The sequence below is a fragment of the Saimiri boliviensis genome, chromosome 1 (assembly GCF_048565385.1).
Source record: "Saimiri boliviensis isolate mSaiBol1 chromosome 1, mSaiBol1.pri, whole genome shotgun sequence".
Classification (NCBI taxonomy): Eukaryota; Metazoa; Chordata; class Mammalia; order Primates; family Cebidae; genus Saimiri; species Saimiri boliviensis.
This window is the reverse complement of record NC_133449.1, coordinates 11,198,849-11,212,427: the sequence shown is the minus strand read 5'-3', so window position 1 is coordinate 11,212,427 and position 13,579 is coordinate 11,198,849. Positions and strand designations below refer to the sequence as shown.

The 13,579-nt window shown below is 47.3% G+C and overlaps 1 protein-coding gene across 11 annotated transcripts in view; it reads right to left on the bottom strand.

Moving 5' to 3' along the window:
- The window catches only part of GREB1 (growth regulating estrogen receptor binding 1), a 163,731-nt gene that overhangs the window by 95,199 nt on the left and 54,953 nt on the right, over window positions 1-13,579 (bottom strand). For 4 of the 11 annotated variants that reach the window (XM_039460754.2, XM_039460764.2, XM_039460772.2 and 1 more), the window contains exon 1: window positions 6,070-8,531. The exons of 4 other annotated variants lie outside the window; for them this stretch is intronic. In XM_039460754.2, the coding sequence (XP_039316688.2) occupies window positions 6,070-6,106 (37 nt within the window). In that variant the 5' untranslated portion in view covers window positions 6,107-8,531. 3 more of the 11 variants (XM_039460755.2, XM_039460753.2, XM_039460757.2) reach the window with 3 other exon arrangements.

The following is a 13,579-nucleotide window of genomic DNA, read 5'->3' as shown; positions in this document are numbered from 1 at the left end:
TGATGTAACTATTTTGGAAGAATGAGAAAGGGAAGGGCATATGTATGTGTATGTATCTGGATATGTGCATATGTGTGCACATACGTTTAGGTATATGCACGTGTGTGCACATGTCTGGGTGTTTGCATGTGTGTGTACATGTGTTTAAGTATATGCACGTGTGTGCACATGTCGGGGTGTGTGCATGTGTGTGTACATGTGTTTAGGTATATGCACGTGTGTGTACATGGGGTGCATGCATGTGCGTGTACATGCATTTAGGTATATGCACGTGTGTGCACATGTCGGGGTGTGTGCATGTGTGTGTACATGTGTTTAGGTATATGCACGTGTGTGTACATGGGGTGCATGCATGTGCGTGTACATGCATTTAGGTATATGCACGTGTGTGCACATGTCTGGGTGTGTGCATGTGTGTACATGTGTTTAGGTATATGCATGTGTGTGTACACGTCTGGCTGTGTGCATGTGAGAATGTGTGGGGTTTTTTTGTTTTTGGAGACAGGGTCTTGCTCTGTTGTCCAGCTGTAGTGCAGTGGTGCAGTCAGAGCTCACTGCAGCCTCAAACTCCTGGGCTCAAGCAATCCTCCCACCTCAGCCTCCTGAGTAGCTGGGACTACAGGAACATGCCACCATATCCAGATAACTTTTTTTTTTTTTTTTGTAAAGACGGGGGTCTCGCTAGGTTGCCCAGGCTGGTCTCAAACTCCTGGGCTCCAGCAATTCTACTGCCTCGGCCTCCCAAAGCACTTAGATTACAGGAGTGAGCCACTGCACGTGGCTAAGAGTATGTTCTTGAGATAGAGGGAAAGAGGTATAAATAAGAAAGCGAAATTCTCATATTCCACAGTAAGAATGAAAAGATGGCCTTGACACAAACAGTAAATTGCAACACCAGTTGTTATTTGCAAATAAAGAGTTAATTCCAGAGGGGGGAAGAAAAGTAAAGAATTTAGAAATGGTTGCCTCTAGGAAGCAAGAACTGGAGTAGAAATAGGTTTTTCACTTTCATTTTTCATTTTAACTTTTTAGACTATGCACATATTTGTATGTATTGAAAAAGGATAGTTATATTTAAAAAATCAACGAAAGGCAGGCAAGAATAGAATACAGGTATTACAAGGAATCTCCGTAGAAGAGTGACTGAGGATGGTGGTAGTCTGCAGACCAGCATCAAAGGAAGGACACCTGTGAAGAATTATCCCATTTAATCCTGGCAACAACTCTGAAAGTTACTTCTCTCCCCACTTTTATCCTATATGAAGAAACTAAGAAAGTAAGACTTGGAGGCTGGGCGCGGTTGCTCAAGACTGTAATCCCAGCACTTTGGGAGGCCGAGGCCGGTGGATCACGAGGTCAAGAGATTGAGACCATCCTGGTCAACATGGTGAAACCCCGTCTCTACTAAAAATACAAAAAATTAGCTGGGCATGGTGGCGCGTGCCTGTAATCCCAGCTACTCAGGAGGCTGAGGCAGGAGAATTGCCTGAACCCAGGAGGCGGAGGTTGCGGTGAGCCGAGATCGCGCCATTGCACTCCAACCTGGGTAACAAGAGCGAAACTCCGTCTCAAAAAAAAAAAAAGAAAGAAAGAAAGTAAGACTTGGAAAGCTTGGAACTGCCTGAAGATGCACAGCTAATGCCTGGTCTGGAATTAAAAGCCGGTCTCCAAAGAATCTCTTCCATGAAAAGTAGTGTTAAGAAATTTAAACTAGCCGGGCGCAGTGGCTCAAGCCTGTAATCCCAGCACTTTGGGAGGCCGAGGCGGGTGGATCACGAGGTCAACAGATCGAGACCATCCTGGTCAATATGGTGAAACGCCATCTCTACTAAAAATGCAAAAAAGTAGCTGGGCATGGTGGCACATGCCTGTAATCCGAGCTACCCAGGAGGCTGAGGCAGGAGAATTGCCTGAACCCAGGAGGCGGAGGTTGCGGTGAGCCGAGATCGTGCCATCGCACTCCAGCCTGGGTAACAAGAGCGAAACTCCATCTCAAAAAAAAAAAAAAAGAAAAAAAAAGAAAAAAAGAAATTTAAACTAGCACCTGTAATCCCCGCGCTTTGGGAGGCCAAGGCAGGCAGATCACTTAAGGTGAGGAGTTCGACACCAGCCTGGCCAACATGGTGAAACCCCGTCTCTACTAAAAATACAAAAAAAAAAACAGCCGGGCGTGGTGGCATGCCTGTAATCCTAGCTACACCTGAGGCTGAGGTAGGAGACTCACTTGAGCCTGGGAGGCAGAGGTTGAAGTGAACCAAGATCGAGCCATTGCACTCCAGCCTGGATGACAGAGTGAGAAGCTGTTTCAAAAAAAAAGTTTAAACTAGCAGAATGTAAAATTCTCAGACATCCACATTTTCAGAATTATAAATCTGTATTATCATTACCTTCTGGTGCCTTTTCTAGTAGTGGCAAGACACTTCCTGATTTTATAGAAAGTTAAGGTATTCCTCTAAAGTTCTAAAGGACAGCACTGGAGACCCAGCCTAAAAAGGCCAAGCCTGCATTCACCTGACAAGTGAGACGTCCTCCTGGGCAGAGCACGGACTTCATTATCCTGGGAGCCAAGAAAGTCCTGCAATTATTTCTGGAACAGGTTCTCCCTATTCCTCCAGAAGCACATGAGAAAGCTTGTCAGGCTTCCATGTTACAGCACTATATCCCAAGCAAGCGCATAAAAAATATCAAAACTTCAGAGTATATACAATTTATCTATGCACTTCAATTAGTTATGTATGTTATAATGCAAATAATACATACTGTGGTCCATGCAGGTATAAACCACATATAAGCATATAAAAACATGTGTTCCATGTTCTCATATATCTGTCAGGACATATGTTATATACATATGTATTATGTAGGTGTGAATTAATTTATTGAAAGAGGAAGTATGAATAAGAAAACCAATATTTCTTTCTTATGTATTATGTGCCAGGAAATTTTCTTCCAACAGCCCAATGACAAAAGTATTATTGTCTTGGTTTTGCAGGAGAAGGGATGGGGCGTGGGAGAGAAAAGCATTCTTGGTCATCACATCTTTATTATTTTCTTTAGGAACACAAACCCCAAATATTTCTAGTAATAATCAATAGCTGCTATCTGTCAGGACCACTTTGTGCAGAGATTTTTCTTGTTTTCCATTGTAATTTTACCTCATCTTCAGCACAGTCCTAAAACTCAGTAACATGGTTCTCATTTGATACCTTAGGAAACTGAGGCTGGGTGACATTCAAGTGACTTGTCCAAGGTCACACATTCGGAACAATTTTAGAATGTCCACTGATGGCCCTCAGTATGCTCCACTGAAAGCAAAGATTCATTGAAAAGATTAATCCCTTTTCCTTCAGAAAACGATGCCTTTTTTTAAAGTGGTGTTCACTTGTCCAGCCTTGCTCAAAACCTAGGGTTAGAAAAAGGATTGCCTTGGGTTGTTCCGTAATGGTGCTCCGCCAGAAGGGACGCTGCCTTGACAAGAGAATAAACACTCAGCCTCATCTAAAAGGACATATTTGTAGCCAGAGAGCATTCTAAGAATGTGGCCTCCTCCTGTCCCCTGCGTGGAGGTGAGCGGGCCGATGGAGGGAAGGACAGACGGGCGGGCCACGTTTGTTCCTCTACCTGCACCCTCAGCACCCGTGGGCCCTTCCCTGGGGATGACAGCAGGAGCCTCTGGCTCCCGCCCATTCCAAGAAAAACATTCTTGCCCTGGCCTCTCCTTAGAGTGACCCCTCCCCTCCTCTTCCCTCCTCAGAACAGAACATCCAAAGGTTGGACCACAGGTAAAAAAAAGTATTTCTCGGGAGGCCGAGGCGGGTGGATCACGAGATCGAGAGATCGAGACGATCCTGGTCAACATGGTGAAACCCCGTCTCTACTAAAAATACAAAAACTAGCTGGGCGTGGTGGCGCGTGCCTGTAATCCCAGCTACTTAGGAGGCTGAGGCAGGAGAATTGCCTGAGCCCAGGAGGCGGAGGTTGCGGTGAGCCGAGATCGCGCCATTGCACTCCAGCCTGGGTAACAAGGGCAAAACTCCGTCTCAAAAAAAAAGTATTTCTCTTCAAAGGCTCTCAGACTAGAAGGGTTAGGCATCCAACTAAAACCAGGGTCCACATGATCTCCCTGCCCCTCTCTGAGGTCCCTCCACTCCGCCTTTCACCAGTCAAGCAATGAGGCACCTCTGTCTAAATGAGGCACCTCTGTCTAAATGCAGCCTCCGTCTGTCAACAGCAGCGCTGGGTCCCGGAACGGGCTGGGACTCACTTCCTAAGATAGCGCTGGGCTCTGGGTGCTCCTAGGTGCTGCACACTCATCCTTTTGCTCAGAAAAATCAAGCCACGTACGTTAGCTTGTACATCAGACATTCTAAAACTGTTCCAAATTTGTGACCTTGGACAAGTCACTGGAATGTCACCCAGCCTCAGTTTCCTAATGGGTAAAATGAGAACCATGTTGCCCGAGTTTCACAGCCTCCCTGCGCTGCCACTCCTCAGACCCAGCTCCTCCCCACTCCCCAGCCCATTCACAGACAGGCATCAACACCCATTTCTTCACACCACCCAGCAGCACATATCAGGGGTTCAAACCCTGCGTACGTACATGGCCACGGAGGCCCAGGAGGTGCCAAGAACACAGTGCTCTTCGGGTCCCAGTTGCAACATCCAGTTAGATCAAAACCAGCAGGACTCAGAGAGGGCCTAGCAGGTCCCTTCAAGTTATAAGATAACAAACCTCTCATTATCATTGGACTTCATCAACATCAAAAAAATTCTCAAACTTGGGCTTTGCAAAGTGTTCACAATCTGTCTACTATAGTGGTAAAAGCATGCACTTTTCAATAACACCACCAGGGGCTTGATTCATGCTTATGCTGCTTTCAAGCTGTGTGACCTTGGGCAAGTTACCTAACCTCTCTGAATCTCCATTTCCTCTTTTATAAAATGGAGCTACTAAGAACCACCTACAGGGCTGAGGTGACGACTAAATTAACATGTAGGGCAGCTGGCATAAAATAGATGTTAATAAGTTCCAGTTTTGTCTCTAAAATTGGAATTAACTGCCCACTGAAGAAATAGGCTAAGGTCCTGTCTGAAAGCATTCAGATTAGAATTGAAAGCCCCAGGTGCACCACATAAACAGGGGCCAGAGGAGAGCTTTCCCTGTGGGTATCGAAGTACAAGATGTGCACGTTTGTTCTTTCTTCATGGACGTACTGCTGCTCCAACGCCCGCGTCTGTTCCCTCTTCGGTTTACATTTAAGCCAAAATCAACTGCTCCCTCTTCTGCCCTCCCCCGGCCCCAGCACTTTGCTCATACTGTACCTTCACTGGGCTCTAATTCCAATTTTTTAAATTCTAATTTCTAAATGTTAACCAGAGACTTAGGTCCTAATCTTGACTTAATTTTATTCACTGTCACAGAACAGTTTCCCGAATGGAATTAATTAAACTTCTGGCTTCCTTAGGAGTACGCCTATTGAAATGTGACTCTCTGAGTAGATATTACATCATTTAGTCTCTTATCCCCACTTCTGCTGGCTTCCCAACCAAACTCTGACAGCAGGGACTATTCCAGTCACCTCTCTACTTCCCATGGTGCCCGGGACACCGCAGGTCCCCAGAAAACAACCCCTAAAAAGGCAGCGTAGAAGAGAAGACCATGTGTTTAAGGTTACAGCTAGGACTGTAAAGAAACAGACTTGAGGTCCTGTCTGAAGTCATTCGGATTAGAATTGAAAGCCCCAGGTGCATCTGAGACTTTACTTTAGGCCCCTGGGATGCCCCCTGTTAGAATTCCAGAAAACTAATTAGCTCACTCCCGCTGCCCCAGGTATTACCTGAACTCACTTCGTTGTTTTCTGCTCCAAAAAAAGCCAGAAGGGCCAGAGGAGAGCTTTTCCTATGAGCATCAAAGGACAAGATGTGCGCGCCTATTCTTCCCTGGCGAGCACACTGCGTCTCCGCCGCTCTGCCGCCCGCGTCTGTTCCCTCTTCAGTTTACATTTAAGCCAAAATCAACTGCTCCTCCTTCTGCCCTCCCCCTGCTCCAGCCCTTTGCTCATACTGTACCTTCATTGGGCTCTGGGTTTGTTCTCCCTGAGGCCATAGACAGTGTGTCAGTGTCTACGTCCCCTCCAGGGACTGAGTTGCCAAATGCAGCGAGGAAGCTCACCCATCTCCCCTCTGGCCCTTATTCCTCCCAGAGCCCAGAACAGCTTCTTACAGGAGAGCGGATCTGTAAGGGAGCGGCCATTGACTCTGCCAATGATCTTAGGCTGCTGGAGATCCTGCTCCACCACCAGCCAGGCCACCCCCAGATCCAAGAGCACATGCAGCTGGGGCCTTCAGGGTCTCGGGACTCAAGGACAGAGAGCTAGGTCTGCCCCAAGCCACACATTGACAGCTTCTGGCCTGTTCTATGTCCTGTGAAAAGCAAGGAACTTTCCTCTTCTGGAATCCTGATTGTGTCTTAAACAAAGGTAAATGCTTACATAATCTAAATTGGCTCCTTGGCAGAAATATTTAATTCCCACTTGGAGCTAAGGGTGAAACTGAAATAGACACAGATCCCGCCCTGAAAAACCTCACAGAGACACAGGAAGTGCGGGTCAGCAGGTAACAATTCGAAGTAGAAGAAATGCAGGCAAGAAGGCCTGGAGGGAAACACAGAAGGGAACGGAAAATTCTACCAGGAGTCTCAGCGGGCCTCACGGAAGGCTCAATCGTCAAAGATGATTACAGGTTTGCTGGCTGAAAAGAAGGGGCATTCCAGGCAGAAGGATACAAGGCACCGGCTTGACCCAGGGCTTAGACACCTATTGTGTGCCTGGGTAACACAGGCCTGCAGCATGACGTGTACGCGGGGACAGCGGGTAGCAGGGCAGCGAGGGGCCCGTTCAGCCTAAACCCTGCTAAGGTGTTTGAAATTAACCCTGTCGACCCACCGAAGGAGTTAAGCAGGGCCGCTGAGGCTGTGTTTGAGAGATTCCTGCGGCTTCCTAAGGAGGGCTTCTAGGAGGAAGCAATAGACTGCAATAGACCAGGACTCAAAGAGGACTGCAGCCTGCATCTGTGCGGGGAGGGCGGCAGGAGGAGCCTGGCTGACCTCAGGCTTCGGAAAGAGGCAGAGGCATGGTGGTCTCGCTGTAACAGAGAAGCTAGCGCGTGCGGGTCTGATGAGAGCTGCCAGGTCAGGACGCAAAGCGTTGCGCTCCTCACGGCCTCCCCTCGCTTGCCATCCACTCACTCGCGAATGCCCACAGAGCCCGCCTGGGCACAAAGCCGCACACGGTGTGACACCCTCTCCTCCAGAAGGAACCATGGCAGTGAAGGGAGAGCCATGCTCTGGAGTCAAGTCTACAAGAGCGAAACCCCAACCCTGGCTTCCTGCCCGGCCCCCCTTTCCCTTCCCTTTTTGCCTCGCTGCCTCCATTCTGAATCACATCCATAACACACCATGAGCCCTCCAACCTGGGGTTCCATCTCCTTCGGGGAGATGGCCTTCTCCTAGAATCCTGCCAACCTGGCTCTTCAGGGCCACTACCCTGGCCAGCCACAGGGACATGACCCCGCCCCAATCTCACCAGAACACCCCAAATTCCAGACACCACTGACCCATGCTCCCTCCTCTTCCAACTGCCCTGCAACCAAATTCTAACTGGAAGAGCTTCCCCGTCAACACACAAGCATGGCGACTTATTTCCGGCGAGTCCAAAGTTTGAGAAAAGACTAGAAAAAAGCAATACCCTCAGGACTGCGTTCTCAAGCTGTCTCATTTCCAAAGCCCTGGAAGAATGGGAATGGTGGGCAATAGTCAGACCCCGATATATGACATGGCAATAAACGCATTGAGACTGCAGGAAGGTATCCTATAAACTCTTTGACGGTCCTCCTGGCAGGAAACAAGGCATGATTCTCATGTAGATTTCTCTGATTTTCCCAAGAGGAACTCATAAACTCCCCAGGTGTCACTTACTGAAGGGAGAAAAGCTGGGCCGACTGGTGTCTAATCTGCTTGTTGCTCCAACTCAGACTGCCTGGCCCACAGCCACAGCCCAGCCTCAAGCTGCTCTGACATCTGTGCACAGAAGGTCAGAGAATGTTTCTTTGGAGAACATCTTGAAGTGCTCTCAAATACAACTACAAAGCCATCAGCGATGTCCCCTCCAATTGCAGTAAGAACTGAATGGAAGAGAAGGACCTTCAGAATAAAGCCAGGGAAGCGGAAACCTGAAAAACTTCCCTCCGGAACCAACCAGGCCGGGCCCAAGAAGGGTTTTGAATCGCCTTAGTCTATCATTCGTAAGAACACAAACTAATTATCTGCAACCCCTTTTGACACCATTTCAAACAATGAACATAAGGACACCCATTGGTTAAGTGGACTTGCCTGGGTTTACCGCTCCCTACACCTTATCAAAGGCCAGTGCTTTGCTATTATTCTGCTAAACATAGGCTCCAGCTGTCTTCCTAACAAGTCTACACAAACCAGTCCAACCCCCAAAGCCGGTGCTCGCTTGCAAAGTCAAATAAACAGTACCTTACAAAAAGCTGGTCAATCAGGCACTCCGCAGACCAACCAGCCAAGAGCAGCCTAAGCCCAGCAGAGGTGGAAAGCGTGCAGGGACTCCCGCCTCCTGGGCTTTGCCTTTGATCTGCGCCTGGGGACGGAGGAGGAGGATTCGTGGAGCGCCCTGTTGTGCAGAGCCTGGCTCCGGTCGGCCTGACACCCGGCAGGGAGAGGCAGCCAAGTCAGCCAGGGGAACGGTTTCAGAGCTAGTATCTGCTCCCAGAGCTACAACAACAACCAAAAAAAAAAATCAGCAGTAGCCCTTCCAACTGGAGCTTCATCTGCCTGGTGCCTGCTGGGTCAGATGGCAAATGCCACCGTTTCATGTCCTCTTAGCCATGAAGTGTTCTCTTGGGTCACAGTGCTCTCCACACAGGTACATACCAATCTGTCTAACCACCAGCAGTTAAACTGATTCTTTTTAAACTACATGGAAGTTTGTGTCCTTGGAGTGGAGCCACAGTACGCTGTGCAGAGAACAAAGGGTCAGGAGAAGAACTCGGGATTGCAGTGGAAGACAGTCAGCTGGCAGCCTGGCTTGCCTCCGAAGGACTACAGGTAGCCCTGACCTAAGCCACGTAAGTAAAAGCACATGCCCCTTAAAATAACTACTGTGAATACCACGGAACATACCCCAACAACAAAGACTCCCTTGAGAGTCCCAGGATGACATATTCTTACACTTCTTTCATTTAAACCATTGCTACCACTATAGAAATCTTCAAGAAAACGCCAGCTGGCTGGGCACAATGGTTCACACCTGTAATCCCAGCACCGTGGGAGGCTGAGGTGAGAGGATTGCTTGAGCCCAGGAAACCAGCCTGAGCAACATAATGAGACCACATCTTTACAAAAAATAAAAATTAGCTGGGTGTGGTGGTGCCTGCCTGAAGTCCCAGCCGCTTAAAAGGTTGAGGTGGGAAGATTGTTTGAGCCCAGAAAGCAGAGGTTGGCAGTGAGCTGTGATGGCGCCACTGCACTGCAGCCTAGAAAACAGAGCGGGACCCTGTCATAAAAGAAAAGAAAAAAGGCAAAAAAAAAAAAAAAAAAAGAGAAAAAGAAAGAGAGAGGAACAGGAGGGAGGGAAGGAGGGAGGGAAGAGGAAGGAAGGAAGGGAAGGAAGGGGGAGGAGAAGGAGAAGGAAGAAAGGAAGGGAGGGAGGGAGGGAAGAAACATGAACTCCTGTCCAGAGCTCTCTTTACATCCCTGTTGCAATTAACTATTACAAATCCAGGACTCCTGATCAAATTCCAATTCAAAGAGGAAAGAAAATAAATCATGAGAGCCCCCTCCAATTGCACTAATACCTTTAACTCTGCTTTTTCTCTTCTTGCTACTAGGATCACTGACTTCCTGCAAGAGTGACTTCAATAGGACCCAGGGAGTTCAAGGTCATTTATCTTTTATGACAAAGTCTAAGGAGGTGGATTACTCCTGTTGGTGCCCCAGACAGCGAGGAGAGTTCCCAGCTGTTCCTGGGCTCAGTCCCCAAAAGTATCAGGCGCTAAAGCATAGAACCCGTGTGATGGGCTTGTTCGTTCCCAGACTGGGCAGGGCCTCCCTAGAAAGGGCCATGAGACCCCACCCATCCCTGCACCTTCATTGCCAGGCAGGGGCGGCACACCAGGAGGTTCTGCCAGAGCGAGTATCTGCAGCTCTGACATGCTCATCAGGGAGGCACACTGGGCTGTGTATACGGAGTGCCCCGTGCCTTCTGCCACTCAGGGCACCCTGTGTAATGGTGGGAAACTAGAAACGAAATACCCAACAAGAAATGCATGCTTAACACAGCCCGCAATATCCACAGGCATAAAAGCTATGTGCATGAAGAGTTTGTAAATGATGCAAACATGCTTAGGATCTAACACTCAGCAAGATACATTTACTGTATAGAAAGACAGGTAGATCCTGCAGATAATTTTATATTAGTTCTTAAATATGATATCATGTATATTAAAATACATGTGTTAAAACAGAATATATTATTTATTATATTTTTAGAGAAGCAGAGAAAGAGTTTAAGCAGTCAAGTTTTTTAAGATGGTGAGCTCTGGACCCAGGTTTGGGTTTGAATTTTCACTTACAGACCTTGAGCAAGTTACTTGACCTTTATATGCCTCCGTTTCCCTAATCTGAAAAATAAGAAAAGTACTTGCTTCTTAAGAGTTGTGTGGATTTAATAGTTACTATGTATAGGGTGCTTAGACTGGTGCCTGGCACATATATAATAGTACACACACCAGGATAACAGTAACAATTATTACCACTACTAACTTGCAACCTGTAAATAAATTAATTAAATGTGTAAAAGGGACTGAAAGAAAATATCTGCTGGGCATGGTGGCTCACGCCTGTTATCCCAGCGCTTTGGGAGGCCAAGGCAGGCAAATCACCTGAGGTCAGGAGTTCGAGACCAGCCTGGCCAACATGCTGCACCCCCATCTCTACTTTTAAAAATATGGAAATTAGCCAGGCGTGGTGGCAGGCACCTGTAATCTCAGTTACTTGGGAGGCTGAGGCAGGAGAATCTCTTGAACCCAGGAGGTGGAGGTTGCAGTGAGTCACGATACCACCACTGCACTCCAGCCTGGTCGACAGGACGGAAATTCCATCTCAAAAAAAAATTCTATGGTACTTGCCTCTAAGTAAAATAATTCAAGGTGGTTTTTTTTTTTTAATGCTTCTTTTATCTATGTCATAAATTGCTAACTTTTAAAACTGACGTAACTTGTAAGGAGAAAATTAGCAAAGTTTGCCTTCATTAGGTCTAAATTGCAACGGCTTTGAATCAACTGCGCTTTCTCATTACCGTCAAAAATAGGCTTTTGATGTGAAAATAGCATTGAGGTACCTGAAGAGGAGGTGCTCACCTCCAGCGTTAACTCCATCTGCTGTGGGCTCTCTTCTCAGTTTAAATCTGCAATTCTTTGCTCAATGCCAATATATCTTCTTGCCATAAATCTCTTCGTTCTGTTCCAAACAGAATGTTCCTTACCCCTGGCCAAATCCTCTTCACATTAAACACGACAATCCTAGCCAGTTTGGTATTTTTCGGCATTTTCTCTTTTTAGCCACAAAGGCTAGAAGTGATTACTTTCAAAAAGCAGAAAAGTCTCTACTTATCCAACAAAATGCCCTAGAAACTATGATAACCACCATTAATAAATAAACATGGCTTGGCTTTTACAAAACGTTTCCCTGAGAGGTTGCCAGATGACTAGAGAAGACAAAGCTTTACTGGGACAAACCGTGTGGGGTTGGTGCTGCCCCGCTGCCTGGCTGCTGACTGCCTGAGGCACAAGCAGCATCTCTGGGTCCTGTCACACCTCTGACTCTTCATGTGCTGTGTTCCTCCTGCCTGGAAAGCCCTTCCTCCTCATTCATCACATGAACTACTCATCCCTCAAGACCCAGTTCAAGCATCTCGTTTATTGTGTGGTGGTTCTGGGGTGGTTCTGGTGAGCTGGGCACTCTCTTTGTATCCCTACCACTCCTGTGTAGGCTCCAGGCTTGTGGGGGTCTCCCAGGACCATGGTTATCTCTGTGCTTCCCTCTCTCCCCTGCTGCCTGAAGTCCCCATGAGAGCAGAGAGCACGGAGATGTACGGCCTAGGCCAATCACAGTGCCTGGGAAACAGAAGGTATCTGAGTAAGTCTATTTGCAGGGTGGTGTTTGCATTTTACAGGAAAAAAAAAAAAAAGAGTTCAGAGTAGCAAGAAGAAAGAAGACGAACACTTCTGACATCCACACCCAGGTAAAATGTAGACAGCCTAGAGATTTAGTGGACACAGCCAGGAAGTGGGGAAGATAAAACAAATAATGTAGGTGGGGCTAATGCAACCTTTTTCTATACTCTTGAAAACCCAAGTACCCCAAGCCCTCCCATCTAGTTAAAGATTTTCCTCAGCCTCTCCCCTTGAATCACCAATTCCTAGACTGTGAGACCTAGAAGTAACCAAAGAACTCAATCAATGTATTTCAATCAACAAACACCTTGTTTCTCTTTTATTTATTTATGAGACAGAGTCTCATTCTGTCACCAGGCTTGAGTGCAGTGGTGGGATCTCGGCTCACTGCCTCTCGGGTTCAAGTGATTCTCCTGCCTCAGCCTCCCAAGTAGCTGGGACTACAGGCATGCACCACTATGCCCAGCTAATTTTTGTTATTTTTAGTAGAGACGGAGTTTCGTTATGTTGGCCAGGATGGTCTCGATCTCTTGATCTTGTGATCTGCCCGCCTCAGCCTCCAAGAGTGCTGGGATTACAGGTGTGTGCCACCGCGCCCAGCCTATCTTTTAAGTGTCATTCTGTGTGCTAGGCACTGGAAACATAAAGAATAGAGAAAAAGTCCTTTCCTTGTAAAAATGCCATTTAATGGAAACAGAAATTTAGATTACGGTATGAGAATTAGCTTCTAATTAAACATGGTAACTGACCCTTCCTGAGATGATCTTCAAAAGATACTGAGTTGAAATAAGTAAATAAATAAATAAATAAGTGGGGTGAGGTATTTTAAGCCACAGTGACAAAAAAATGGAAAGGAGACCATTAGCTAACGAGCGGTTCAGGTTTCATAAACTTCCAGAAGCCAGACTAGAGAGGGAATGTGAGCTGACATGGGAGAAGGGCATGTACCGGGGGGAACCAACTGGCCCTGAGGAAATCCAGACACTCAGACATGCCAGACCAGTGCTAGGAGGAGCGACACTGGGACCAGGTGACTTCTGTGAAATGCCGTCTACAGAGCAGCTGGCCCCTCCACCTCCCAACCCCAGGGACAGATGCAGACCCCCCAGGAGCCAGGCGTTCACCCCTAGGCAAAAAATACAGAAAGCTCTTCTGATAGAAAATGAAACCGACAAGAACTAGAGCCACTCACACACAGTCTGGCATTTAGAGGCTTCCGGAATTCAGTCCTGAGCACCCCAAAAGCAACACCTGCCAGACACCAGTGCCACCTGTGGACACGACACTCCCTGTCAACCTTCTCTGCCTCATTCTTAAACACACA